This window comes from Vitis riparia, chromosome 5, assembly GCF_004353265.1.
Source record: "Vitis riparia cultivar Riparia Gloire de Montpellier isolate 1030 chromosome 5, EGFV_Vit.rip_1.0, whole genome shotgun sequence".
In the NCBI taxonomy this organism is placed as follows: domain Eukaryota; kingdom Viridiplantae; phylum Streptophyta; class Magnoliopsida; order Vitales; family Vitaceae; genus Vitis; species Vitis riparia.
This window is the reverse complement of record NC_048435.1, coordinates 1,493,992-1,518,931: the sequence shown is the minus strand read 5'-3', so window position 1 is coordinate 1,518,931 and position 24,940 is coordinate 1,493,992. Positions and strand designations below refer to the sequence as shown.

At 33.3% G+C, this 24,940-nt stretch overlaps 3 protein-coding genes and 1 long non-coding RNA gene across 5 annotated transcripts; 3 read left to right on the top strand and 1 right to left on the bottom strand.

Moving 5' to 3' along the window:
* Window positions 1-779: 779 nt before the first annotated feature.
* On the bottom strand, window positions 780-2,147 carry LOC117914096. The gene is made up of 2 exons (XR_004651220.1): window positions 2,021-2,147; window positions 780-1,899 (listed from the first exon to the last, which is right to left on the bottom strand). It is a non-coding gene; the product is annotated as an uncharacterized LOC117914096 (long non-coding RNA).
* Window positions 2,148-8,471: 6,324 nt separating this feature from the next.
* On the top strand, window positions 8,472-14,323 carry LOC117914809 (beta-glucosidase-like SFR2, chloroplastic). Of its 2 annotated transcripts, none has more exons than XM_034830293.1 (10): window positions 8,472-8,678; window positions 9,806-10,157; window positions 10,367-10,505; window positions 10,889-11,055; window positions 11,527-11,748; window positions 12,228-12,396; window positions 12,501-12,734; window positions 12,831-12,980; window positions 13,072-13,201; window positions 13,683-14,323. In XM_034830293.1, exons 1-10 carry the CDS (start codon window positions 8,498-8,500, stop codon window positions 13,880-13,882), a joined length of 1,944 nt encoding a protein of 647 aa, XP_034686184.1. In that variant the 5' UTR covers window positions 8,472-8,497; the 3' UTR covers window positions 13,883-14,323. The 2 variants fall into 2 exon arrangements, with proteins under 2 accessions (XP_034686184.1, XP_034686182.1); XM_034830291.1 differs by having other exon boundaries at window positions 12,225-12,396.
* A 1,446-nt stretch (window positions 14,324-15,769) lies between these two features.
* On the top strand, window positions 15,770-20,238 carry LOC117913808 (serine carboxypeptidase-like 26). Its single transcript, XM_034828855.1, has 10 exons — window positions 15,770-16,128; window positions 16,298-16,405; window positions 16,521-16,616; window positions 16,706-16,798; window positions 16,887-16,975; window positions 17,663-17,908; window positions 18,009-18,151; window positions 18,273-18,368; window positions 18,832-18,937; window positions 19,960-20,238. The coding sequence occupies exons 1-10, from the start codon at window positions 15,861-15,863 to the stop codon at window positions 20,104-20,106; spliced, it is 1,392 nt and encodes a 463-aa protein (XP_034684746.1). The 5' UTR covers window positions 15,770-15,860; the 3' UTR covers window positions 20,107-20,238.
* A 1,621-nt stretch (window positions 20,239-21,859) lies between these two features.
* LOC117913982 (F-box protein At5g49610) lies at window positions 21,860-23,343 on the top strand. Its single transcript, XM_034829128.1, has one exon. The coding sequence runs from the start codon at window positions 22,137-22,139 to the stop codon at window positions 23,208-23,210; it is 1,074 nt and encodes a 357-aa protein (XP_034685019.1). The 5' UTR covers window positions 21,860-22,136; the 3' UTR covers window positions 23,211-23,343.
* Window positions 23,344-24,940: the final 1,597 nt, after the last annotated feature.

Sequence of the window (24,940 nt, the reverse complement as noted above, 5' to 3'; positions counted from 1 at the left end):
TTTTTTTTCAGACATCAAAGGTCTATTTAATAATTATTTTTGAAAATAATTTTATGTTTTTTAAAATAAAAAATGTTAAAACATATTTTAATATTAAAAACCGTTTTCTATTTTTTATTCTTAAGAATAAAAATAATGTGTTTTTAGAAAATATTTTTTTAGTTGTTTTTTATTATTTTATGAAAACTATTTTAAAAAATAATTATTCAAACACATAAAATGATTAAAAATAAATTACTAAATATAAAATTATTTTAAAAACATATTTAAAATATTTAAAATATGTTAAAAATATTTTAGGTTTTCAAATAGATTTTTATTTTATAAAAAATTAAAAAATAATTAAAAAAACCGTTTTTCATAATTATTTTTGAACACGGGTACTAAATAAACCTTAATATTTTTAATTTAAATTAAATTCTTTAATTATTTTCACTTTAATTAAATTTGAAACCCTATTATTTTTTGAATCAAGCCCTACTTTTTCCAAAATGATACTTCCATGTTCCCCATGTAGCATGGGAATCTTGAGTGATAATAAAGCAAAGTTGATTGTGATTTTGAAAGATTGAAAACATTTGACTGGCATGTTAGGTCACTACCCCTTATCTTATTGAAGATCTTGGGGTTCATATTTTTTCATGGGTATTAATCAAGCCTAAATAAAATATTTATTTTTAAATTTATTAATATATAATTTTATATTATAAAATTAAAAAATATGATATTTATTATTAAATATATCAATTTAGAGGTTTGAATAAAGAATAAAAAACAAGTAAAAAGGAATGATAGGGGATTAATTTAGAGGTTTAGAAAGTCCCACAGGCCTACAGCATCTACAAATTCAATTCTATTTGTCTTGAGCAAAAGAAGAAAAGAACAAGAAATTAAATAATAAAAATAGACAAGCAAGAAGAAATGAAATGAAGTTCTGAGCAAAAGCCTTCTTCAAGCAGCAAAGTTGTCCTTAAGCAAAGAAAAGCTGATTTCCCCTCTTGTAACAAGTGAGTTTTTTCCACACCTCATAAATGAAATGAGCTCAGATAAAGATGGAAGAAACCAGAGAGAGAGAGAGAGAAAACTCCAATAATACAGTGGATATTTTGTACATGAGAGCAGTCACGAGGGGAATTAAGTCTTCACAGATCTGCAGAAGAATATTTATTCTCTACTCACTTCTCAGCCAAACAACATATAAAACAACGAAACTGCTGCCTGCAACAGCATATTTCTGCCCATATAATACCAATCGAAATTGATGGCTGTAAATGAATAGTGGAAACTGGAAAGACAGCAAATACTATTATTCTGTCAACACCCCAAAACACCTTATATCTGATCAATCCTTTTCCATTTCAGTACTCTTTACAACTCTCTCTTTTTCTCTACCTCAAAATTAACATTCTTTTTCTTTTTCTACTAGATTTACATGTCACAAATGAAGCCCATTACTATCATTGTCGAGAATTTTGAGGGGAGGGTGTTGGTTCAATTCCAATAGCTCAGGAGGGATAGACAAGGAAGGAGAACATGAGTTGGGCGGAAACGGGGAACACAGTGGCCGAACTCTATGTCAGTCGGTGCTGGTATAGAGTTCATGACAAGATGGAAAACGAAGAAGAAATGCGCACAACAGGGTCTTACAAGGTCAAGAAAAGGTCTTACAAGGTCAAGAAGACGAGAAAAAGAGAATAAAAAAAAAAACGATGAAAAATTAAAAAAAAAAAGGACGAAGAAAAAGCTCAGGTAGGATAGCACCCAATTAACACCAACCAGCCTCGGTCACCAACCCGCGATCAATGTCTTCACCAAAGAGGAGCTCCCTCTCATTGCCATCATACTTTTCCGAGATGTTGTGGTGGCGACCAAACATGAAAATGGCTTCATCATAGTCACCTGAATGGAAGATTGTGAGTAAGGAATGATTGCACTCGTCCACAATTGAACTAAAAATAAGGAAAGAACCGATTAATACAGGAGTGAAGTTAGTGATAAGAAAAATGTTAAACAAGCGCACCTTGTGGAAGTTTCGTGAATGCTTTTTGCCGTGAAAATTTGTCCATGGCCTCCGTAGAGAAGAGAGAGTGATGATGGTTTGAGCATGAAGGAAGGAAGGAAGGAAGGAAGGAAGGAAGTAGTGAGGAATAACTAGGGAGGAATGAGCTTTTATTAATAAGGAGGAAAGAAGGGGGACGGGAGCCGGGAGGCTGGGACAGCCAGTGGGCTGGCCCGAGTGGACCTGACAGTGACAGGTCCATAGGCCCAGAAGGAATGTAAAAGAGCACAACCCAAACCTGACGTCAGCGCCTGTACTGTTGGAGCGGCCTGCCCGCCGGTACTGACCGCGGCTGCCCGGCCGACGCCATCTGGCAAAAAAATAAAAATAAAAAAATAAAAAATAAAAATAACGGTCCAGTAAATAAGCCAAAACTGTGTCCGCTTTCTCTATGCTTTATTAATTATCATTTGTTCATTTTGATTTTTTCCATTTCGGGTCACGTCCGTACACTGTTGGTAGATGGAGCGGTGCTCTGGCTGTGCATGTGGCATTCTTAAGACACCCAAAACATTGTAGCTTAGAAAAAAGAAATCATAACATTATAAAAAAAATATTTTATTTTATTTTTATCTAATTGATAATTCAAACATTAATACAGCTCATAGAGATTTAAAAGGCCATCTGGGAAACCGGAACTTAACTCATAAATTAGATGAGAAGGTGGGCAGTTGTGTGTATTTATTTATTTATATTGTTATAAAGTCGAGTACAGGATAAATAATTTTTCCCAATAGGATTGTGGGGAATGGAACCGTGAGAGGCACGCGGGCTTGGAGAAAAAAAAACTATCACAGTCTCCTAAGATACGGTCAAAGGCCATGTCCTAGGCCTGCGTTATAATTATATAAGAATATGATAATATGTGGATTCTAGAACTATGGAGAAAAATTAATTTCTTGTACCTTATGATGAGGCAACCATTTAAAAATTGGAGTCACGAAAGGCTATTGATTTTGATATGGCTAATAAATTATGTGGTGTGCCGGCCGAGTTGGACAGCCAGGTTGTTGACCTATTCGAATATGGATCCAATTATACAGCTGGTGGCTTGTTGTCTGTGAGCCACGAGGGGTTGGCAGTGAGGTTGGATCCACTTTTTGGGCTGGTTGACCATCTCCACCTGACCATGCCCATGCCTTATCACTCCTTCATTCCTTCTTTCTTCCTAATTTTATGTGTCCAAATTCTCTGTTTCAATGCCAGAGAGTGGGCACCATGTGGCCCGCTTCGCTTTATTTGGATTATTCTTTTTGCTTTGTTTAAATTGGTCAAAAGTGATTTTGTCTACAAGGATTTTTCTTAAAAATGTTTTAAGAAATAATCATATAAATAAAAACAAAATACTACATATAAAAATTATTTTTAAAATATATTTAAAAATATTAAAAATATGTTAAAAATATTTTAGATTTTCAAATAGAATTTTATTCTAAAAAAAATTAAAAAAACAATTTTCAAAAATTATTTTTTAAAATTGTTTTCTAAAACAATTAGTAAATATACTCTTATTTTTTCTTATTTAAAATTTCAAAAAGAATTTTGTTTTAAAATAACCACTTAAAAAAATCATTTTTCAAAACTTTAGTTAAGAAATATTTTTTAAAAGTTGTTTTTGAAAGCATCATCAACTAGATCTTCTATTTTTCCTTGTATTTCTTGTTTTTTCGAGCTCGAATTTGATGAAATTGGATACAATAAGTTGTAACTATTTTCAAATGCAAATTTATTCTCAATCACCCCTAAAGTTCACAACCCCATCAAAATAAATTAAATTTCAAAACCCTAAAACCTCTGCCCTCAAATTATAGGGCAAAAAAAAATGTCCTACAAATATTAATTTTTTGTACAATTTACAGGGTTTAAGGCCTAAATTTGGCTTCAAGGACACAAATTTCATTATCTAGAGAGAAAAGCATTGTCATATTGTCTAACCTTTTGCAATGGGATGAGAGGGAAGTGGATGTGACCTTTGAGTTTCTAAATATGTAGAAGGAATCACAGGAATACCAAGAAACATGCACTAGTTGAATATTATTAGAAGCTGCATCATGTATCCAGATCAGGAAATCAATAATTTAGAGGAGGGAAAGCCGGAAAGGTTTAGATACTGGAAAAGATGTAGACCATCCAAACAGGGACTTAATTCAATCTTACATACTGTCCAAGCAGGAGCTATTCTGGCGTTTGAATATGCCTACTTGGGAGAAGAAAGAAACAAAAAAAAAACCCTGCAAAGATTCTTGCAGATAAAGTGCGAATAATTTCGAAAAATGCTTAGGTGGTCCTCCTACATTTTCCTGGTAAAATGCTACGCACCCCCTTCCCCCACCCCCACCCCCACCCCCACCCCCACCCTCATTTTAATTTTCCATTCTGCACAACTCCATGCCAGGAACATGATTCTTAGAGAATATACGACATGAGATGTGTCGCCTCAACATTGGCTGACTGTCCTGGTAGATATTGTTCTTATCCCAAAAATGTATTCTATAGCCTTACTGAAATTATTGGATTGTGAAGTTTGAATCAATTTGTCTTATTACGTTATGCATAAGATGTCGGTTAGATTTTTTATTTATTTAAGAGAGAAAAAGGGAAATAGGGGAAATACAAATTATAAAAGGAGGTCGAATTCAATACCTCATTACCAATTTTTCTAAAAACTTAATCTTTTAGATTTCGGGTCAATATACGTATGATATTCCTTAATATTGTTAAGTTAATCCATTGCTCTGGGATCACACTCAAAACTTCACCATCTAGACTGAATTTTGGCCTTCTTGGGACTACACTACTGGTTAAAAGTGGGATCAAACTCTAAGAAGCCACCCAGGGACCAAACTCAGTGACGGCATGAAGGTGACTTCTCATTGTAGTTAGGGCCAAATCCTTACAATTAAATTCAAATTGGGTGGGGATCAAATCACTGTAAAAGCTAGGTTGGGCATCTTCCAAATCTGATAGGACAAGTGTGATATAAAGGGACAAATGATCCTCCAAGTTGATTTTACCTTTCATTTTCTCTACCAGAATGACATGTCAGTGGCGGTGAATCCTGAGCTTCTGTGGTTATATTGCAACAACAGAGGCGGTGGAGTACTAGTGCTAAAGGGCTCACGGGGCCAAATCTTACTACAAATTCTAGGCAGCTCGGTAAGGACCGTGACTGGACCACACAGTTCTTGAGTTCCACGTACAGGACAAGGCAAGGCAGACTGTGGATAAGCCGTGTAAGAATTGAGTTGGAGAACCTGAACCTCACCCACCCCCACCCCCACCCAAACTCCAATTATGATTTGAATGGTCCATTCCCAGCCCCAACTAAAACCTTGTTCTCTTGGAATCGTTGTGTGTGGTTTTGAACTTTCAATTTATTTTCGTACAAAGATTATAATCCTTTGTGGTTATTCTCAAAAGATTCAATGCAGGAACAGGAACTTTGTAAATTTCTCAAGCAAAATACCAATTTGGTTTTGGTCTTGTAGGCATGCAATAATGTCGCCTTCCCTAAATTTTGACTCTTGAAACAATTTTTAAAGGGTTTGTCATCTCTTATCGGTTTTACAATGAGATGGGCAAGTATCACAAATACCTTATATTTGTTTTTTTTTTATTTTTTACTGAAAATAATTTATTTTCGAAATTTAGATTATTTGTTTTTCTACTTTTTTTCATAACTTATTATAAATTTTTTACTAAACGAAAAAAATCAGAATATATAACTTTTTTCTAAATAGAAAAAATAATATATTGATTTTTTTTTTTTACTTTTTAATACTTAATAAAAATAAAATGCAATAAAAACAAACAACCTAATATTTAACATTACTAATCATTGAGGTTCTATTTAGAATTAAGTAAAAAAATAAACACCACCTAATTGTTTGTTAAAGTAAAATTCTAGTTGTCAATAAATATTTCTATTGATCGTGAGATGGACAATTTTTACTTTTATTCGGAACTTCAATATGGAAAATTTAGAAAACATCTCCCCTAACATTTCTATTAAATACAAATAAAAACAATAAAAAAAAATATTTAATGAATTTTCAAATCAATAAAAAAATAAGGTGTATTTAATTAAAATTAAGAAAAAAACAAAAATTGAATAAATCCATTTTTTGTGTGGTTAGTAAGTGCATTTTCGAATGCTAAACAAAGTTTATCAAAAACACTTTTATAAAGAATCTATTAGCGTTTGAATGTAAATTAAAAAAAAAAAAAATTAAAGCATTTTTTAAAATTTAGTATTAATAATTTTTTTTTCCCAATAAGCACCTAATAAATGTTAGTTAAAAAAATCACTTTATATGATTTTATAGATTAGAAACGTTCTTAAAACTTGACTATCTATAACCTTTTTTCAAGGGAAAATATTTTTAAATATTAAAATAGAATTACTTTCTAATAGAATTTAAGTTGGCTACTTCTATTTTATCTTTTCATAATATAATTAGGAATCTATTTGAGAGTGATTTTGAGAAAGGTAAAAGTTTTTTTATAATATTTGGAATTAGATGTTGGACAAATATTTAAAAATTTATTTTTAAAATTACAAAAAATTATGTATTAGGAGTTCATTTGTAGGTGATTTTGATTAAAACATTTATTTGTAATGCTTTTATTAAAGATATGTTTATAGTGAATAAATTAGTATTAATATATAATTTTTTTTTTAAAAAAGTGTTTTGATAACATTTGTTATCATATCATAAAATAAAAATGGCTTTTATTTTTTATTTTTATTTTTATTTTATTTTAAGAATTACCTACCAAATATGGTAATATGGCTGAATTCAAGGTTATGGACATCTCCCCCATTACATTTACATAAATTAATTATCATCACATTTATATATATAAATTATATTAAAAATAATATTTTATAAATTAATTAATTATAATTTTTAGTGAAAAGTAACTTTTTATTATTTTATATGTTCATAGCCGAAAAAAAAATTAAACTATTTTAAAATTGATTTCTATACAATTGGGATGAGAGTGGACAAAATATGACAATATACAAACTTATATAAATTAAAAAAAAAAACAAAAAGAAAATATAAACCTTACTTTTGATCCATATTAATAATAATTATTATAATAATTGGAAACGTATTTTTGTACTGGGTTCATTTCATCCTCTCTTCACAATGAACTGGATTGCCTTTTATGTAACGGTGTTCATTGACTTCCTCAGTAAAATTTAGTGGTGATTACAATTTTTTAACTAGAGTGTAAGTTAGGAATTACAAACCTTATTGACATTCCGATCATTATGTGTAGATTTTCAAAGGTAGTTGTGTGCGGATTATATTTGGGTACTTTTCCCTCAAGGATACTTGGTTGCCTAGGTACCAATAATAATAATAATAATATCAATAACTTTATTTTTTTTATTAAATTAAATAATTGAAATGATGTACCATGTTTTACATTACAAATTCAATCATATTCAAGAAAACAACTGCCCCCTATTTGTTGCTTCCTTGTTTCTCACTAATTAAATATTTCATTCATTTAAGAACTTTTTCAATGGTATGAAAAGTAAAACAAAATCTCGGAGAAAAGAATGAAGGTTCAAGGCCCAAGATCATTTTGACGCTTATGCTGACATGGCTCAGACCAAATCCCAAAAAGAAGATAAAGCAGTTGGGCCCAGGCCCACTGGCCTTTAAATGGCTGTAGGGGCCTATGGCCCTTTCCAATTGTCCATGTCGGCTGAGAATCGAACTCGTGGCTGACCATCCCGTGTCAACCCACGTTCGTTATTTCAAATTATAGATGTCCCAGTGACTCTGAGTCTCGTCAGCTGGGCCCTCAGAGACTCAATCTGAGCTCTGGAGATGGCGTTCGCTGCCAACGCCTTCACATTCTCTCGTTTCCGGAGGAAGAATCTCCGGCCGTTCCGCTCACCTATCAACGAGTCGTCTGAATCTCCGGCTGTTCATAATAATGATATGAACAGCTTCATATTCTGATATATTAAATTAAAATCATTGAAATGATGTACTATTTTTCTGTACAGCACAAATTCAATCATATTCTATAAAATAAATATTTCCCACAATTTGTTGGTCGTTTGTTGTCAGTTATTAAACAATTTTCAAATATTCCATTCACTATAGAACTTTTGCAATTGTTTGAAAAATATAAAAATGAATGAAAGTGCAGCTGCAGCAATGCCCAGAATCATTTAATGCTTGTGCTGACGTGGCTTAACCAAAGCACAAAAATGGACTAAAGGTAGTGGATAAGTTGGGCCCAGGCCCAGGCTCATTGGTGCTTAAATGACTCCAGGGGCCCATGGGCCTCTTCAATTATCCATTTCAGTACACGTGGCCGACTATCGTGACTTGCGTGTCAATCCATGTTAGTTATTTTCATTATTGAATTCCGAGTGACTCTGAGAGTCGTGGGACTTGGGCTCTGGAGATGGCGTTCTTAGCTTTGTTTGTATCTGCGACGAAGTTCGCCGGTGTTTTGGTTACTCTCTCCGTCGCCGCCAACGCCTTCTCATTTTCTCGTTACCGGAGGAAGAATCTCCAGCCCTTCCGGTCACCTATCGACGAATCGTCTGAGACGCTGGCCGTCTTCAATGTTGATCCCAGCACTGGTAAGCCAAATCATCAAACCCTAATTTTAATGTTTATCAAATCTATTCTGTAGATTTTTCGAATTTGAAGTGACTATAATGATTTAAGAGCATTTTTTTAAATACAAAAAGCGAGAAAGGTTCTTATACTTTTTTGAGTGGATTACTTTGAGAAGCATTCAGCATTTGAAGTAGAAATTGAGACGCAGAAACAAAGAAAACATAATTTCTCAGTCCTCAAGTTTATTCAGTACAATTTTTTAAAAACTTGAAGTAATTTTGTTGTTTTGGAGAGCATTTTTTGATGCAGAAAGCGACAAAAGGTTCTTATACTTTTTCGTGTGGATAATTTGAGTAGTATTTGAGCATTTGATATAGAAATTGAGATGCAGAAATAACGAAATTCTAATTTCACTGTTCCTCCAACATATCCCGTAGATTTGGTGAATATTTGAAGTACTTTCATTGGTTTTCAGAGTTTTGGTTTTTTTTTTTTGTTTTTTGTTTTTTGTTTTTTTTTTTATCTTTTATAGAGCGATAAAGTTCAAGAAAATTTGAGAAGTGTTTGAGGATCTGAAGAAATTTGATTCTTATTTCGCCTCCCAATTAGACTCTGTTTCAAATGCTTTTGCAGAGCCAACAAATGACCTAAGAGCTCCAGGAAGAAAAGTGAACTTTAGATACTCTGTTTTGTGCTGCGTTTCTTTTCCTGCATTTTCTCAGCAAACAACTGAAGCATGATCGATTGGTTAAAATCATGTGCTGGGGAAAAGCAGGAAAGTACATGTCCAAGAAGATTGGATTGGCAAAACTTTCATAAAGAATCTGAACATCAAATTTAATTTGCACTTGCAGACTTACTAATTCATTTTATTAGTGTAGAGAAATCTCAATTGTTTTTATACTAGATTTTAGTGGTATTCATGACATAACAAATTTATAATTGTGAGCATACAATACAAGCATTAAAGATGAGTTTACTGCAAAGCAATATAATATCTGGAAATGACCACTGTATGGTAGGTGTTACATTTCTCTTTTTCCTGGTATGAACTTTAGAATACTTGCAAATCAGAAGGTCAAAAAAATGCTTGGCCTTTTTTAATTTAGGTGAATCTATAACCTAAGTGCTGTGTGATTTTCTGTAGACGGAGAAAAGGAGTTCTTCTTTGGATTGGCAACAGCACCAGCACATGTTGAAGATAGGCTTGATGATGCTTGGCTCCAATTTGCAGAAGAACACCCTTGTGACAAATCAGAGTCGCAGCAGGGCTCACAACCATCAGATGCACTAATTGCATCAGCTAGTGGTGATGGTGGTTCTCACCTAGCTTCATCATCTTCAATGGAAGCTGCTGAGAGAATGAAGAAAAAGAAACCTCTTAAGATAGCTATGGAAGCCATGATTAGAGGGTTTGAAAAATACATTGAAGAAGAAGAACATGCAACAAATGATGAATGCCATCACAATGTAGCTGCTTGGCACAATGTTCCACACCCGTAAGCTCAATATTTTTAATTTATGTTTTTACAAGATGCTAGTTGGAACATGGGTATACAAGGGGATTATATCCTACTTATTTATAGCTCTAACCTAATGGTTTACTTAATCGATTTTAAGATTTATAAACCTCATGGAATTTTGTATATAATTACTTGCTTTTTACTGCAGGACCAATAAACTGATTTTCTTTTTGAACTAATTTTAGGGAGGAGAGGCTAAGGTTTTGGTCTGATCCTGATACTGAATTGAAACTGGCTAAGGATACTGGTGTCCGTGTGTTCCGGATGGGAATAGATTGGACTAGGGTCATGCCAAAGGAGCCACTTAATGGACTAAAAGAAAGTGTAAGCCTGATGCTGACCGTAATCATATTTTCGTTTATTTTGATGCATTTTGATGTTGTTTGGAAAAATCCGGATGCCCAATATAAAAATTATGCCAACCCATTGAGATTCAGTATGCTACAAGCAAATACTTGCGGCAAGAAACAATACAATGTGATGCCTGGATCCTTCAAATTCACTGAATATATGGATCAGACACTTGGACACATACCCGTATCTGACACTCATACCCAAACCCATCCAACACATACTTGAGTTTCTTATATTATATGGGGTTTTAGGGTTTACCAATATGTTTTACTATTTTGCATGTGTTTGATATTGTTTTGAATTAGTTGGGATGAATACGAACTAAGTTTAGTCACACGACCTTCTTTTTAAAGGTTAACTATGCGGCATTGGAACGATACAAGTGGATCATCAATAGGGTTCACTCATATGGAATGAAAGTGATGCTGACCCTATTCCATCACTCATTGCCACCATGGGCTGGAGAGTATGGAGGGTGGAAACTGGAAAGAACTGTTGATTATTTCATGGATTTTACCAGGTTGGTTGTTTGGCCGTTTTTCATTGTCATATTTTGGCATTTTTATAGAATGGTTTAGGTTCACCAACCTATTTCTCATCTTTCTCTGTAAGAAACCCAGGTGCATACTGGCACATCTTAATGCATATAGATTATCCTGAATTTGCTTCAGCTTTCCTTAGTATATCATGGTAAACTAATTTGGACTATCTACTGTCCCTGATTTCCAGTTTATTACTTTTATTATTTCCAAAATCTGCTTCCCTTTTTGCACTGGTGTATATTCCTAATGTACACTCAAACTTCTTAAAGGAGAAGTAGAAGCTGAGGCAACTTTTAAGATGTGATGCTTGATGCAATTAACATATATGACAATTTCTATCAAAAAGGAAAAAAATATTGTGACATAAGTTAATGATTCTTATTATGTGGGGTGACTCATTTATACTCTGTTAGTGTTATGAATCCTGAATTTGGTCTTCTTTCATGCAGGCTGGTTGTTGATAGTGTATCAGATATGGTAGACTACTGGGTAACATTTAATGAGCCTCATGTCTTCTGTTTGCTAACATATTGTGCGGGTGCCTGGCCTGGTGGTCATCCTGATATGTTGGAAGTTGCCACTTCTGCTCTGCCAGCTGGTGCTTTCAAACAGGCCATGCATTGGATGGCGATTGCACACTCAAAGGCTTTTGAGTATATCCATGAGAAAAGGTTTCTCTTTCGCCCTTGTCTCTCCAGATGTTACTAAGAGGTTTGGGGAATAATAATTATGTGAAAGTTTTCATGTATATTCAACAGATTGGATACCGTGTACTAAAAAAGATAAAAACATATAGGCATCTGTGTGCAACTATCATTTTGGTTTACACGTGTTTTCCTGCTAGCTGTATGGGACACATAGTGTAGTATGGTTGACCCACAGATTTGATCCAGCACCTGCTTGACTGTGAGTCATGTCATAATGATGGTTTTAGCCATTGTTATTGATTAGCTTTTTCAGAATTTTCCATCCACATGTTTCACATGTCCAGAAGAATGTAATGGATTTAATTACAAGATCACTCAATGGTTACTATTTTAACTTTGTTCTCCTAGCTCACCTAATAAACATTGGGTCTCTCTCCTCTCATTGAATATTTTATCTTCTCCGATTTAGAACTTTCTAAAGACGTTTTTTTCCTTTGCAGCAGCGGCTTATCAAAGCCATTGGTTGGAGTAGCACACCATGTCTCATTTATGCGGCCGTATGGTCTTTTTGACGTTGCTGCTGTTACACTGGCCAACTCATTAACCATCTTCCCATATGTGGATAGTATTTCCAATCAACTGGATTTCATAGGAATAAACTACTACGGACAGGTTTTCTACTTACCTAACCAAGATTATTCCAGATATCATTCTTGCACTAGCATGGTCATAATTAACTTACACAGTCTTAAGAAGACATTTATCTCATTGGTCAGGAAGTTGTCTCTGGTGCTGGACTGAAGCTGGTAGAGACTGATGAATATAGTGAATCTGGAAGAGGGGTATATCCCGATGGCTTGTATCGCATGCTGCTTCAGTTCCATGAAAGATACAAACATCTAAATATACCCTTCATCATTACAGAGAATGGGGTGTCTGATGAGACAGATTTGATTCGGCGGCCATATTTGCTAGAACATTTACTTGCAGTTTATGCAGCTATGATCAAGGTTTTGAATCTGAGCTGATTTCCCAATCATTTTTGGAATTATATTATCCTCCATCCATGCCAATAGTGGGTTAGACTTGTCTCGGATTGTTTACAGGGTGTCCCAGTGCTTGGTTACCTGTTTTGGACTATTTCTGATAACTGGGAGTGGGCAGATGGATATGGTCCTAAGTTTGGACTTGTAGCTGTGGATCGTGCCAATAATCTTGCCCGCATTCCCCGTCCTTCATACAATCTATTTTCCAAAGTAATAACTTTCTACATGTGCCTTTGTTTATTTATCTTTATTATCGTCATTCAGTTTTTCAGTAATACTTTAGCTGGCATCTTGATTTCAGGTGGTGGCTACTGGTAAAGTCACACGTCTAGACAGGGTACGTGCATGGAATGAACTCCAGAGAGCTGCTAAAGAGAAAAAAACACGACCATTTTATCGAGCAGTTAATAAAGATGGTTTAATGTATGCAGGTAAGCTCTGCAGCTCAACTTCTTACAGTTCCAAAACTAGTATCTACCTTTAACTTGTTTTCCTTCTAGTCGTGGTTGTTCTTCTTAACAATTGCTTTTCCCTTAGATGGAGTGGCCTGCTCTGGTCATGTTATGTTACTTTATGAATGAACTCTTGGATACCCACTCAAAACTAGACATTTCAGTAGTCCTATTATGCTATTTAGAAATTGAGCCTTAAAATGACTATAAACAAATCAGGTTGTGTTGTGATCAATAAGGATGTTTTCTGCTGGTTTATGTTTATCAAAGTCTATACTTTGCCGAGTGTCAGGATTTCTTTATTCTCAATGGCCTTTCTATACACTGACAATAGATTCCCCCACACAAGCAAAATATCACTAAATTTTCTGCTTAATTCTGGTAATTATCATTTATGTACAAATTTTCCACAATTTATGTCTAAAATTATTATTTTTTTAAATCTTTTTCATTGTAACAGGAGGCCTTGATGAACCTATACATCGCCCTTACATCCAACGGGATTGGCGGTTTGGACACTATGAGATGGAAGGTCTCCACGACCCGCTAAGCAGATTCTCAAGATACATCCTCAGTCCTTTCTCCCTCGGAAGGAAAAGGAAGCCGCAAAGAGACGATAACGACGATTTGGTTCTTGAGCCTCTTGAATTAAGCTTCTGATTGCTCATTCATACACTTCTCAAGATATTTCCCCTGAAGCTAGGCTGCAGCATATTCAGACCACAGTAAATCCACCCCCTCATCTTGCCGATCATATTGCTGATATGCAGGCACTAGCATTATTTCATGAGTTGTACAGATGTTGCTTACTTGAAAAATAGTTATCTGCAGGTTCTCTCTTTTGCAACTAAAAAATAAAATTACAAAGAGGCACTTGATACTAAGGTTGGAAGACCGGAATATGTTCGGATGCCAGGGTAAGAATGGCATTAAGTGTATGAAGTTTATCCAGAATTTCTACATTACTGCGTGTTCTGTGTCACCTCTTCTTCCTCTTTTTCTCGGTTGTAAAATCCCAGATGATATGTGTAAGTAACTCAGAATCCAAAATTGAAAAACACTGCAGCATATCGTTTCTTACGAAGAACTGCACATTTATCATGTATTATGTGACTAAGGGTATGTTTGGTGTCCGAGGAATTAAAATCTTGAAAAAAATGGGTTTTGGTTTTCATGAAAATGGATTTTGATTAACAAGAGATACAAATACGAAAAATGAAACGGGTTTCTTATTCCCAGTTTTTATTTCAAGGTTCCAAACATGCCCTAAAAGTACAGTTATAATTTATATGTGCTGTATAAATATGATAATTATTTGCCTTATTTGACAGGGAACTAGTAATTAAACTATAAATTAGATTTAGCTCTTTCAATACTTCGGCAGATCAAAGGTGCTTGCTTCATTGCTTCTTAACTCACAAGTTTCAATTCAAGAGATAAAGAAATATCCTTTGTTGTTCGAAGTCTACTGCTGCTTTGAGCCCCTAATTCTGAATTCCATCTCCTAATTACTTTTGGGCTGGTTTTGAGCAAACTTCGGTTGGGGCTATGAGTGGACTAACAGTCCTTTTGGCAGTGTCTGTAGAAAGCACTTTTTTACTATAAGAAGTGCTCAAGAAAAATCAAATGTTTTAACAAAATCTAGAAAACATTTTTAAAATAATGTTTTATAAAGAAAAAAATTTGATAAAAATTCTCTCACAAACATCTTCTAAAGAAAATAAATAAGGTTCATTATTCCTTAACTTTGATTTTACGTTTTACTTAAAATCTATTTGATTGTATTTCTAACAAGGTTTTACATTTTATTTAAATGTATTTGATAGTATTTTTATTTGAAACATTTTTAATAAAAATGTTTTTTCTGCTTTGTTTGGTTTTGGAGAAATTTAAAGAAAAATACGAGAAAAAAAAATATAAGAAAAAAATAGATTTAAAATTAATAAATTATTTTTATATATTATTTTACTTTATTTCCTTGATTATATAAAAATTAAATAATTTTAATTATATTTAATTTTTTTTAAAAAATTATAGTGAAACCTTATTTGAAAATTTTATTTTAAAAAATATTATTTATTTTTTAAAAAACGTTTTAAATTTATTTTTTAAAAACATTTTTTTATTCCTAAAGCGTTTTCTAACAATGCAAATGCACCTAGAAAAAAACAATCTTTTTAATCGATCTAATCAAATAGGTATTATAAATTACAACTTTTCTTGATACATCACTTTCATTTCAACCTCAGTCAACCCTGGCCTGCCATTGGAGAGTGCCTTGGGTGTATTCCATCACACCTAACCCTCTCTCTTAACTTCGCTGTTTGTCGGCATCCCAAATGCTGGACTAAAGCATCTAAAAATTTTGAAAAATCATAGTTTATCACCCTTAAAATTCTGGACGATGACAAAAAGCCGCCCTTAAAATTCTAGACGATGACAAAAAGTTCCATTAAGATGGGACCCTCACATGATTAGTGTAGCTCGCGAAGTACCAGAACCTTTCCTTGGTAATGCAATCACACCACATTTCACGATAATTTGAACTTTATCATCTTCTGAAAGCTTCTCTCTTCTGTTCAATCTCAATATCTTGAGGAAGGGAGATGATGGAGTAAATGCAAAAAAAGAAAAAAAAATGGCATCTGGAGCTGGTGTAATGACCCTAGTTCTATTCATTCTCTGTCTCGTATCTCATGGCTCCTTTGTTACAGGCATTAAAGCAGAATCTTCCCAAGAGAATGATAGAATCATAAATCTACCAGGCCAGCCATCAAGTCCACCCATCACCCAGTTCTCTGGGTACATCACAGTGAATAAGGCTCATGGGAGGGCCCTCTTCTATTGGTTCTTTGAAGCTCAATCTCAACCCTCTAACAAGCCTCTCCTTCTGTGGCTTAATGGAGGTGTGTACTTCTACTCTTCTACTACTTTCTTATACTGCCTTTAATTCTAATAACAACTTGTACTGCTAATAAATAATAGACTCATAATGGCTAATTTTCTTGAAAGCATGTCTGTACTTTTGGGCATGTTTCTCATGATTTTGGTTTTTCCTTTTCGTTGACTTGGAAGGTCCTGGTTGTTCTTCAATCGGGTATGGTGCAGCTGTGGAGTTGGGTCCTCTCAGAGTGAGTAAAAATGGGGATGGCCTTCACTTCAATGACTTTGCTTGGAATAAAGGTCCACCTTTTGATTATTTGTTTTTGGATATATATAGATCTACTTTGATTTAGAAGATAGAAGATAGAAGATAGAACCAGTGAAGTAAATTGAAATGTGGGTTGGTTTGGTACAGAGGCCAATTTGCTGTTTGTGGAATCCCCAGCGGGAGTTGGGTTCTCTTACACTAACACATCCTCTGATCTCACCAAGTTGACTGATGGGTTTGTGGGTAAGAGTCATCATTCATATTTGTTCTTTTTTTTTCTTTTTAAAGTCTGATTTACCCATCATTGATGTGTTTTTATATATATATATTAGCTGAGGATGCCTACAATTTCTTGGTGAATTGGCTGAAAAGATTTCCACAGTACAAAGCCCATGATTTCTTCATCTCAGGAGAGAGCTATGCAGGTGAGAATTCAAGACTAACCCTCTCTTTAAACCCTGAATCCTTCTACTCCTGTCCTTGATTATCCTCTTCTTGAATCTTGATTTGTAGGTCACTATGTGCCTCAGCTGGCAGAGCTTGTGTATGACCGCAACAAAGATAGAACTAAATATCCTCTAATTAATCTCAAAGGTTTCATAGTAAGTGTGCCCCATCTTCACCTTCTTCTTGTTAGTTACAACCAAATGCCATTGTGTGAAAATCTTTGTATCAACAAAATTGGTATTAGTATGGTCTTGGTCCCTTATATGTTATATCAAATCACTAAGTATAGCAAGGTATACAGCCTATGTTTAATTTAAAGAAATATATATATATATATAAGAAAAAAGAAAATAATAAAAACTTATTTTCTTTTTTTTTTTTATAATGGGTTTAAACAATTTGAAAATATATAAAATTTTAATTAATTTTAATTATTTTTCTTAACATTTTTATTTTATTTTATTTTTCTTATGAGAATCCAGAGTCAAACCTCACCTAAAAGTTTTGGACTAAAATCTTACTATTCATTTAATCCTCATCTATTGTTAATAAAAAATATTGCATTTCCAAAATGTCTGCTCTTTGAGCGTATCAAAGTCACGAGATATATCATACTCTTTTAACATCATTCTATGGGCTTATAGGCGAATAACAACTGTTAGCCTCAGAATAAATTTACACCATAATATTCGAACACATTCTAATATCATGTTAAACTATCAATTTTCTCAAAAAAACTTAATCTTTTAGGATTTGGATTCACAACGTATATCATACTCCTTTAAAGGGATTTATTCATATATTTCGTTATCTATAATCATGATTTGTAATTAATATTGCAGGTGGGAAATCCAGAAACAAATGACTACTACGACTATAAGGGTTTGTTGGAATATGCATGGAGCCATGCTGTAATATCAGACCAGCTCTACTACAAATCCAAACAAGTCTGTGATTTCAAGGTGGCCGACTGGTCTTCTGAATGCATCACCAACATGAATGAAGTCTTTGCTGATTACAGAGAGATTGACATTTACAACATCTATGCCCCATCCTGTCTCCTCAACACCACTTCTTCCTCAGCTGAGGTTTCATTTTCATGGTTTTGTTTACAAAATACCCTCATTTTTTGAATGAATTATACATCATTTCCTGCTCAGAAAGGTTGAGAAAATGGTGGGTTTGCAGTTGAATGGTAATGGGTTTAGGAGAATGAGAGTCCCTGGAGGCTACGACCCTTGTTTTTCTATCTACGCAGCAGGGTATTTCAACAGGCCTGATGTGAAGCTTGCCCTCCATGCCGCCACCCATACAAAATGGGAGGTTTGCAGGTAATTAGAAATGAGCTTCATTTCTAATATTATCATCCAATTCTTTGTGGGTTTTTTTTTTCCTTTTTTAAGGTTGGATTTTGTCTGATTTCTGTTCGTGTTACTTTTTCCTTTCTCCCAGTGATTCTGTCTTCCAGACATATCATTATACTGTTTTTTCTGTTCTACCAATCTACACCAAGCTCATCAAAGCTGGCCTCAGAATTTGGGTTTATAGGTACTTCTTCTCTTTCAATCTTTTTTTTAAAAAAAGAAAAAAGAAAAAAAGAAAAATCTGGAGTAAAACATCGTGCATGATGATAATAAATGGTATTAATTTTAAAGTCATACTTCTTCTAGAATATGATGATTAAAGATTGAAAAATCTAAAGCTTAGGAACTTTACCTACCGCACTTTTTTGACTAATTGTAAAAAAAAAAAACTTTATCTACCACACTTTTTTGACTAATTGTAAAAATAAAAAAAAATAAAAAATAAGAAAAGAGAAAAAAGGAAAAAGATTCTTTTCCAATAACCTATTTATAATCTTAAAAAAAAATGTGAAAAAGAAGGAACAGGAAATCAGAGATTGGCCCTTTGGCATAGCAGGACACGTGAGTGTGGCAGTGGATCAATTCTCGTGATTCTTCCTTTTTTTTTTTTTTGTTTATGTGAAAGTATTTTTGGATGTTTGTAACAGTGGAGACACAGATGGCAGAGTGCCAGCGATAGGTACCAGGTACTGCGTTGAAGCCCTTGGCCTTCCTCTCAAGGCCCGTTGGCGTTCTTGGTACCACCACCATCAGGTCTTTTCTTCTTTTTCTTTTTATCCTTTCTCCTTTTCTTTGCCTTTGGACAATTTGCAGATGGAAAATGACATATTTTTTTACCATGCTTCTAAGAGTTTGCTCAAGTTCTTGCCTTCTTATCTTCGATTTCAAAGTCACAACTAAAGAAAAAGGGAACAACCTTGTTCCCATGAAAGTCTTTGTTACTTTTAACTTTAGAAAAGTGTAAGAAAAAGATAAGAAATATGAAAAAATAATAATAATTTTTTTAAAAAAAGTTAAAGAAACAAATATTAAAAATTCCTTTTTTTTTTTTAAATGTTATTTTTGGTTTCCATAAATACTAAAAAATGTATATTTAAAAATTATTTTTTCATATTTCAAAAAATAAATTATTTTTCTTTTTATTTTCTCTAAAACTTTTAAAAACCAAACTAGATAGAAGTCTAAGGTCTGTTAAATAATCGTTTTTTAAAATAGTTTTATATTCTCCATAACATAAAAATAGGAAACATGTTATGTAATGAAAAATTATTTTTTATTTTTAAGAATAGAAAAAATGTATTTTCATAAAATATCTTCAAATTGTTTTTATTTTTTTTTTAAGAATTATTTTAAAAAATAATTATACAAACGTATGAAATGATTAGAAATAAAATATTAAATATAAAATTATTTTAAAAACATATTAAAAATATTTAAAGTTTTCAATTGGATTTTTGTTTTACAAAACATGTTACCTTAAAAATGGTTTTTTAAAATTGTTTTCGAAAATAATTATCAAATAAGCCTTCATTTTTTTTATGTCAATTTTTTTTTTTCATTTTATTATTTTTATTTTTCTTTTTCAATCAAAAGTGACCTAAATTAACATGGCATTTGTAAAATAAAATTGCTCAAAAGAGTATTTGACCTTCTAAAAAGCCTTTTAGAGAACCACTTTAAAAAATTAATATTTTTTAAAGACATAAAAAAAAAAAAAAAAAAAAAAAAAATTATCGATGGGTCTGATTTAAAAAATAAAAAATAAAAAATTGCAGGTGGGAGGGAGGATAGTGGAATATGAAGGATTGACATATTTGACAGTGAGAGGAGCAGGGCACTTGGTACCTCTCAACAAGCCCAGCCAAGCTTTTGCTCTCATTCATTCTTTCTTGACTGGCATTCAACTCCCCACTCATAAATGATTCATCATCATCTTCTTTTCTTGTCTTTTCTTTTTTCTATTTGTCTGTCTCCATGTATGGTGCCACCAATGGCTTTATTGGAATTTTTATTTTCTCATCCCTAAATAAATGGCGTTTCTTATTTTGTTGGTATTGGAATAAATTTCCATTTGAATATTACATTTATTATCAAAATTAAAAATATGAAGGTTTTTTTCTCAGATTATAAGAAAATTATGTTATATTTATTGAAATTATTTGGTTTTATTGACGATAATTTTTACCTATTTACGAGAAAAGGTTGGAAGCCCTTTATGTTAAATTTCCTTGGGAGAGGTCATATGCCCTTCCTGGCATGCATTGGCCCGGGCCTTGATGGATGAGAAGGGAATAATTTTGTAAGGTTTTTATTAGTTTTTTTTAAATGATAGTATAAATTGGACATAAATGAACAAAAAGGTTGGATTTAAATATAATTTTTTTAAATAAAATAATGATAAATCATATTAATATTATCTAAGATTTAATATCTTTTATATTTTGAGTTGGGTTATAACTTGAGATCAACTCCAACTCGAATTAAGAAAACAACCAACCCAAGTTGAGTCAAACTCAAATTAAGAAACAATCAACCCAAGTTTAATCTCTAACTTGAGGTACTTAACTCAAATCTAACTCAACCTCATTTTTCTAAACTCAGGTTGAACTCGAGGAGTTAAATTCAAGTTGATTGGATTAAGTTTGAATTGAGTTGCATGATTCAAGATCCATATATAATAGTTAATATATATATTTAGACTTTAAAATAATAAATAATACAAAAGTTAAAGATAATAATAAAAATAATGAAAAATAACTTATATGTCTTTTTTTTAAAATAAAAAAATATATGACATAATTATAATTTGATATTTTTTTTAAATGTAAAAAAAATGAATATTATCATATAGAATAATAAACATTACAAAAATATTAAATCGAGTTCGGGTTAGACTTGAATTGTTTGAACCTTTACCTTAACCCAATCGAAATTAAGATTGAGTTAAAAAAACTTAGCCAAACTCACCCCAAGTAATGAAAATATTTACCCTAACTCAGCTATGCATTGAGTTGGATCAAGTCAATTTGTCTTAAGTTACACCCTTAATTTTGAGATACTACATTCACGTTTTATAACGTCATGGTCAAACCTTATGACTCTTATTTACTTTATAAACCAACTTTTGTTAATTGTAATTTTAATTTAATTAAACATCAATTATTGGAAGGTCTTTTATCTTTCCTAGAGTTTTCAATTTTCAAATCCATAATTTTTCATCATCTCCTCCCTTCTTTGAAAACCCTAAAGTTTGCAATGGACCATGATGTTATTATATTTGTTTTTTTTTTCCTTTTTTTGAAATATTTAACTGTTAAGTATGTTTCATGTTATCCTCTTGAATTATATTCTTAGAAAATAAATAGGTAAATGAATTATATTACTTATATTAGTCATAATATTAATGACTAATATATCTAAATTGAGTTTTTTTTTTAGGAAGGCGTTTACAATAATGTGTGAAATGTTAAAAGAATTACGACAAACTCCTTCATTTTATCTAAAATAAAATAAAAATATATATTCTGTTTAATAAATTTTCAAAGTGAAATTGATAATTGGGCTTCGGCCTTGAGCCCATCTGGCCCATGGGCCAACTTGGGTGAAACGAAATGGGTGGAGAGAGGGGGGCATATATTCAGTTCTCGGCAATCTTTTTTTCTCTTTAATCTCTGACCCTTCTCTTACTCTCCCTCTATTTTTCAGTTTCCACCTTTTTGGAGAATTCTAATTTCTCTTTGCCCCTCAGATCCTGACAAATCCAATTTGCAGTTGTGCAAATCGCTCTTTTCTTTAAAACCCCTCATTTTGATTAAGTCAAACCAACTCCATTCAATTCCAAGAAACCGACTTTCTCGCAACACCCATCTCGAAATTTCATCCGGTAAGGCAAATCCCAAACCTTGTCATGATTTTCTGAAAAGTATTCGTAATTTTGATTGAAATTTTCGGTATGAATTCTGGGGTTTTCCCAGAAGAGGTTATTCTTCAAATACTTGCAAGATTGCCTGTGAAATCAGTCTTCAGAAGCAAATGTGTGTGCACACTTTGGTATAAATTGTGTTCTGATAAGTATTTTGTTCGACTGTACAATCAAGTGTGGGTTAAGAAGCCAGTGGTTTTGATTGAGGTAACTGACTCTTTGGAATGCAAATCTAGTTTGATATGTGTTGATAATTTGAGGGGTGTTTCTGAACTCTCTTTGGATTTCTTGAAAGATAGAGTCAAGGTTAGAGCCTCGTGTAATGGTTTGTTGTGTTGCTCTAGCATACCTGATAAGGGTGTTTACTATGTAATTAATCCTGAGACCAGAGAGTATAGGTTGCTTCCTAAGAGTAGGGAAAGGCCTGTGACTAGATTTTATCCAGATGGAGAAGCCACTCTAATTGGTTTGGCTTGTGATTTATCGGGTCAGAAGTATAATGTAGTGCTAGCGGGTAATCACCGATGTTTCGGTCAGAGGCCGGAGAAGATGTTTATATGTTTGGTATTTGATTCTGAGTCGAACAAATGGAGAAAATTTGTGTCCTTGCAGGATGAGCAATTTACACATATGAATAAGAACCAAGTTGTGTTTCTGAATGGTTCACTTCATTGGTTGACAGCGAGTTGTTCTTGTGTGCTTGCACTTGACTTGGATGGTGAGGTTTGGAAGAAGATCAAGCTGCCAGATGAAGTGGGTTATGGGTCGGGAAATAGGGTTTATTTGTTGGATTATGATGGGTGTCTGTCAGTGATTCAGATTTCGGATGCTTTGATGAATATTTGGGTGTTGAAAGATTATGAGATGGGGGAATGGAACTTGGTGGACAGGGTCAGTCTTCAGTGTATTAGAGGACTAGTGCCTGGTGTTTTCCCGATAAGTCAGACCGGTGAATATGTTTTCTTTGCAACCTATAAGCAGGTATTGGTGTATCGTCGGAATGGTGGGGTGTGGAAAGAGATGTACTCTGTCAAGGGCTCCTTTACACTGCCATTGTGGTTCTCAGCACATGCCTTTCGGAGATCATTATTCTCTTGTCACTAAAGTTTGCAATACACTTACTGAACTCATGTACATAATTTTCTTATTGGTAGCACTGCTATGCAAAGAATAATTGGTATCTATTGAAGTTTTCATAAATTTACTTGTGTGGTATATGGGATTTTGGTTTTCATTATTGTAGCTTTGTCTGGGATCTTCTCATCTTACCATGGTTAATTAGCTGAGCAGTTTGCTACTTGACCGATTAAATTTACTTGTTCCAAACTAGGCAATTCTTGCAAGCTTGTATTAAACTTTGGATCTTGTTCCATGTCTACATTAATTCGTTTGAAATGATTTGGGAAGGGAAGGGAAAGTGATGATGGCCCAGGGTTAGCCATTAGCATTCACAGTGGATCATTCTCATTACTTGAGTTGATAATGGGAATTTGACAGCTGGTTTATAGCATTCAGTTGAAGTGTTCAAAAGTTGTGTTTCAAATTGAATCCTATACACCAATTCAACCCAACCCGACCCCACAAGTCTTCATCAATACAATCCTTTTCCTCCATTGTTCTTCATATAGGAGCAGATCCGCTATTATATCATATGCAATGACATTTAGAAAATGAGACTTTAAATCAGAATCCTCAATGACTCTTTTTTGGTCTCCAACTCCAGTTTGGAGAGTAGATTGCAGTTATCTTTTTCATCTCATTTTTTTTCCAGTTTTTTATTCATTCACCTTAGTATTCTAATGAATCTAATCTAAAATGGGTCTTATCAAAATTGACCTTCTCATGATCTCTTCTTTCTAGCCTTTTTTCTTAGTCTGCCATTATCTCCTTAGTGAAACTGATCGTTTCAACACTTTCAAATGGTCATTCTCACTTTAGCCTCACGTTTCTTATTCTGTGGACAACATCATCCCTCTACTTTCTTTCCCCGTGGCTGTCAAGCCAAGTACTAGGTTTTTATGTAGAGGTATCTCCTGACCAGGAATCTCAATTTAGGGGTGTGAAGAACAGTGTTTACTGTTTACTTCAGGATGAGCTTGGCATTACTCATCTTGGTTAAGTGGTTGTTAGTGACTCAACATTCCTCTGCTTTGCTTTTCAAAAGTTTGAGGATTCAAATTGATTACTCAGCTGTGGAACTAATTATGACCTCTTAAGGGCTTCTGGTTTTTCCATTCAGAAGTCAGTATCTTCACATACTCATATGATTTATATTATTTAGCTAGTTAACTTGTCCCTTGGTCTGATCTCAAGGATACTCCAATTTTCCCTCTTTTGCTACTGGAAATTTTTTCATTCATTATTTCTATTTTCATACTGGAAAAGACATCGAGTTTTTTTTGCCTTTTCTCCCTTCTGTTTTTCATATTGCAAAGTATTAATGCAGATTAGATTCATCTCAGTTTTAAGCCATTGCTGCCAAATTTGTATGATCATGTCCAACTGTAAACTGTAGTCAACTTCCTTCTGCCTCTTGGATAGATAGCAAAATGCCATGATTTTTAGAGGTATCTTATTAGTCTTTACATCAAAGAAATATGTAGCTGGAGCATAGGGTTGATCTTGATCACTTTATTGTAGTGAGTTCATTTTCTTTCATCATACAACTTTGTTCCTTCTGAACTATTCATTAATCTTTAGGTTGCTAAGGAGTTTTACAGGATACAAGTCTTTTTGGCTGGGAATGGACCCAATCCCCCCATATTATGAAAAGATATATAATAATTTCCTGTCAGAGATTCATTAGTTTGAAAATGGAGTTGAGCCAACCTTGG

Coding starts and splice junctions, on each gene's coding strand:
- LOC117914809 (XM_034830291.1), top strand. CDS start 8,498: ATGGCGTTCTTAGCTTTGTTTGTATCTGCGACGAAGTTCGCCGGTGTT. Junction 10,158..10,366: donor TGGCACAATGTTCCACACCC/GTAAGCTCAATA, acceptor AACTAATTTTAG/GGAGGAGAGGCTAAGGTTTT. Junction 12,735..12,830: donor TTTATGCAGCTATGATCAAG/GTTTTGAATCTG, acceptor GATTGTTTACAG/GGTGTCCCAGTGCTTGGTTA.
- LOC117913808 (XM_034828855.1), top strand. CDS start 15,861: ATGGCATCTGGAGCTGGTGTAATGACCCTAGTTCTATTCATTCTCTGT. Junction 17,909..18,008: donor CCACTTCTTCCTCAGCTGAG/GTTTCATTTTCA, acceptor GTGGGTTTGCAG/TTGAATGGTAATGGGTTTAG. Junction 18,152..18,272: donor ACAAAATGGGAGGTTTGCAG/GTAATTAGAAAT, acceptor CCTTTCTCCCAG/TGATTCTGTCTTCCAGACAT.
- LOC117913982 (XM_034829128.1), top strand. CDS start 22,137: ATGAATTCTGGGGTTTTCCCAGAAGAGGTTATTCTTCAAATACTTGCA.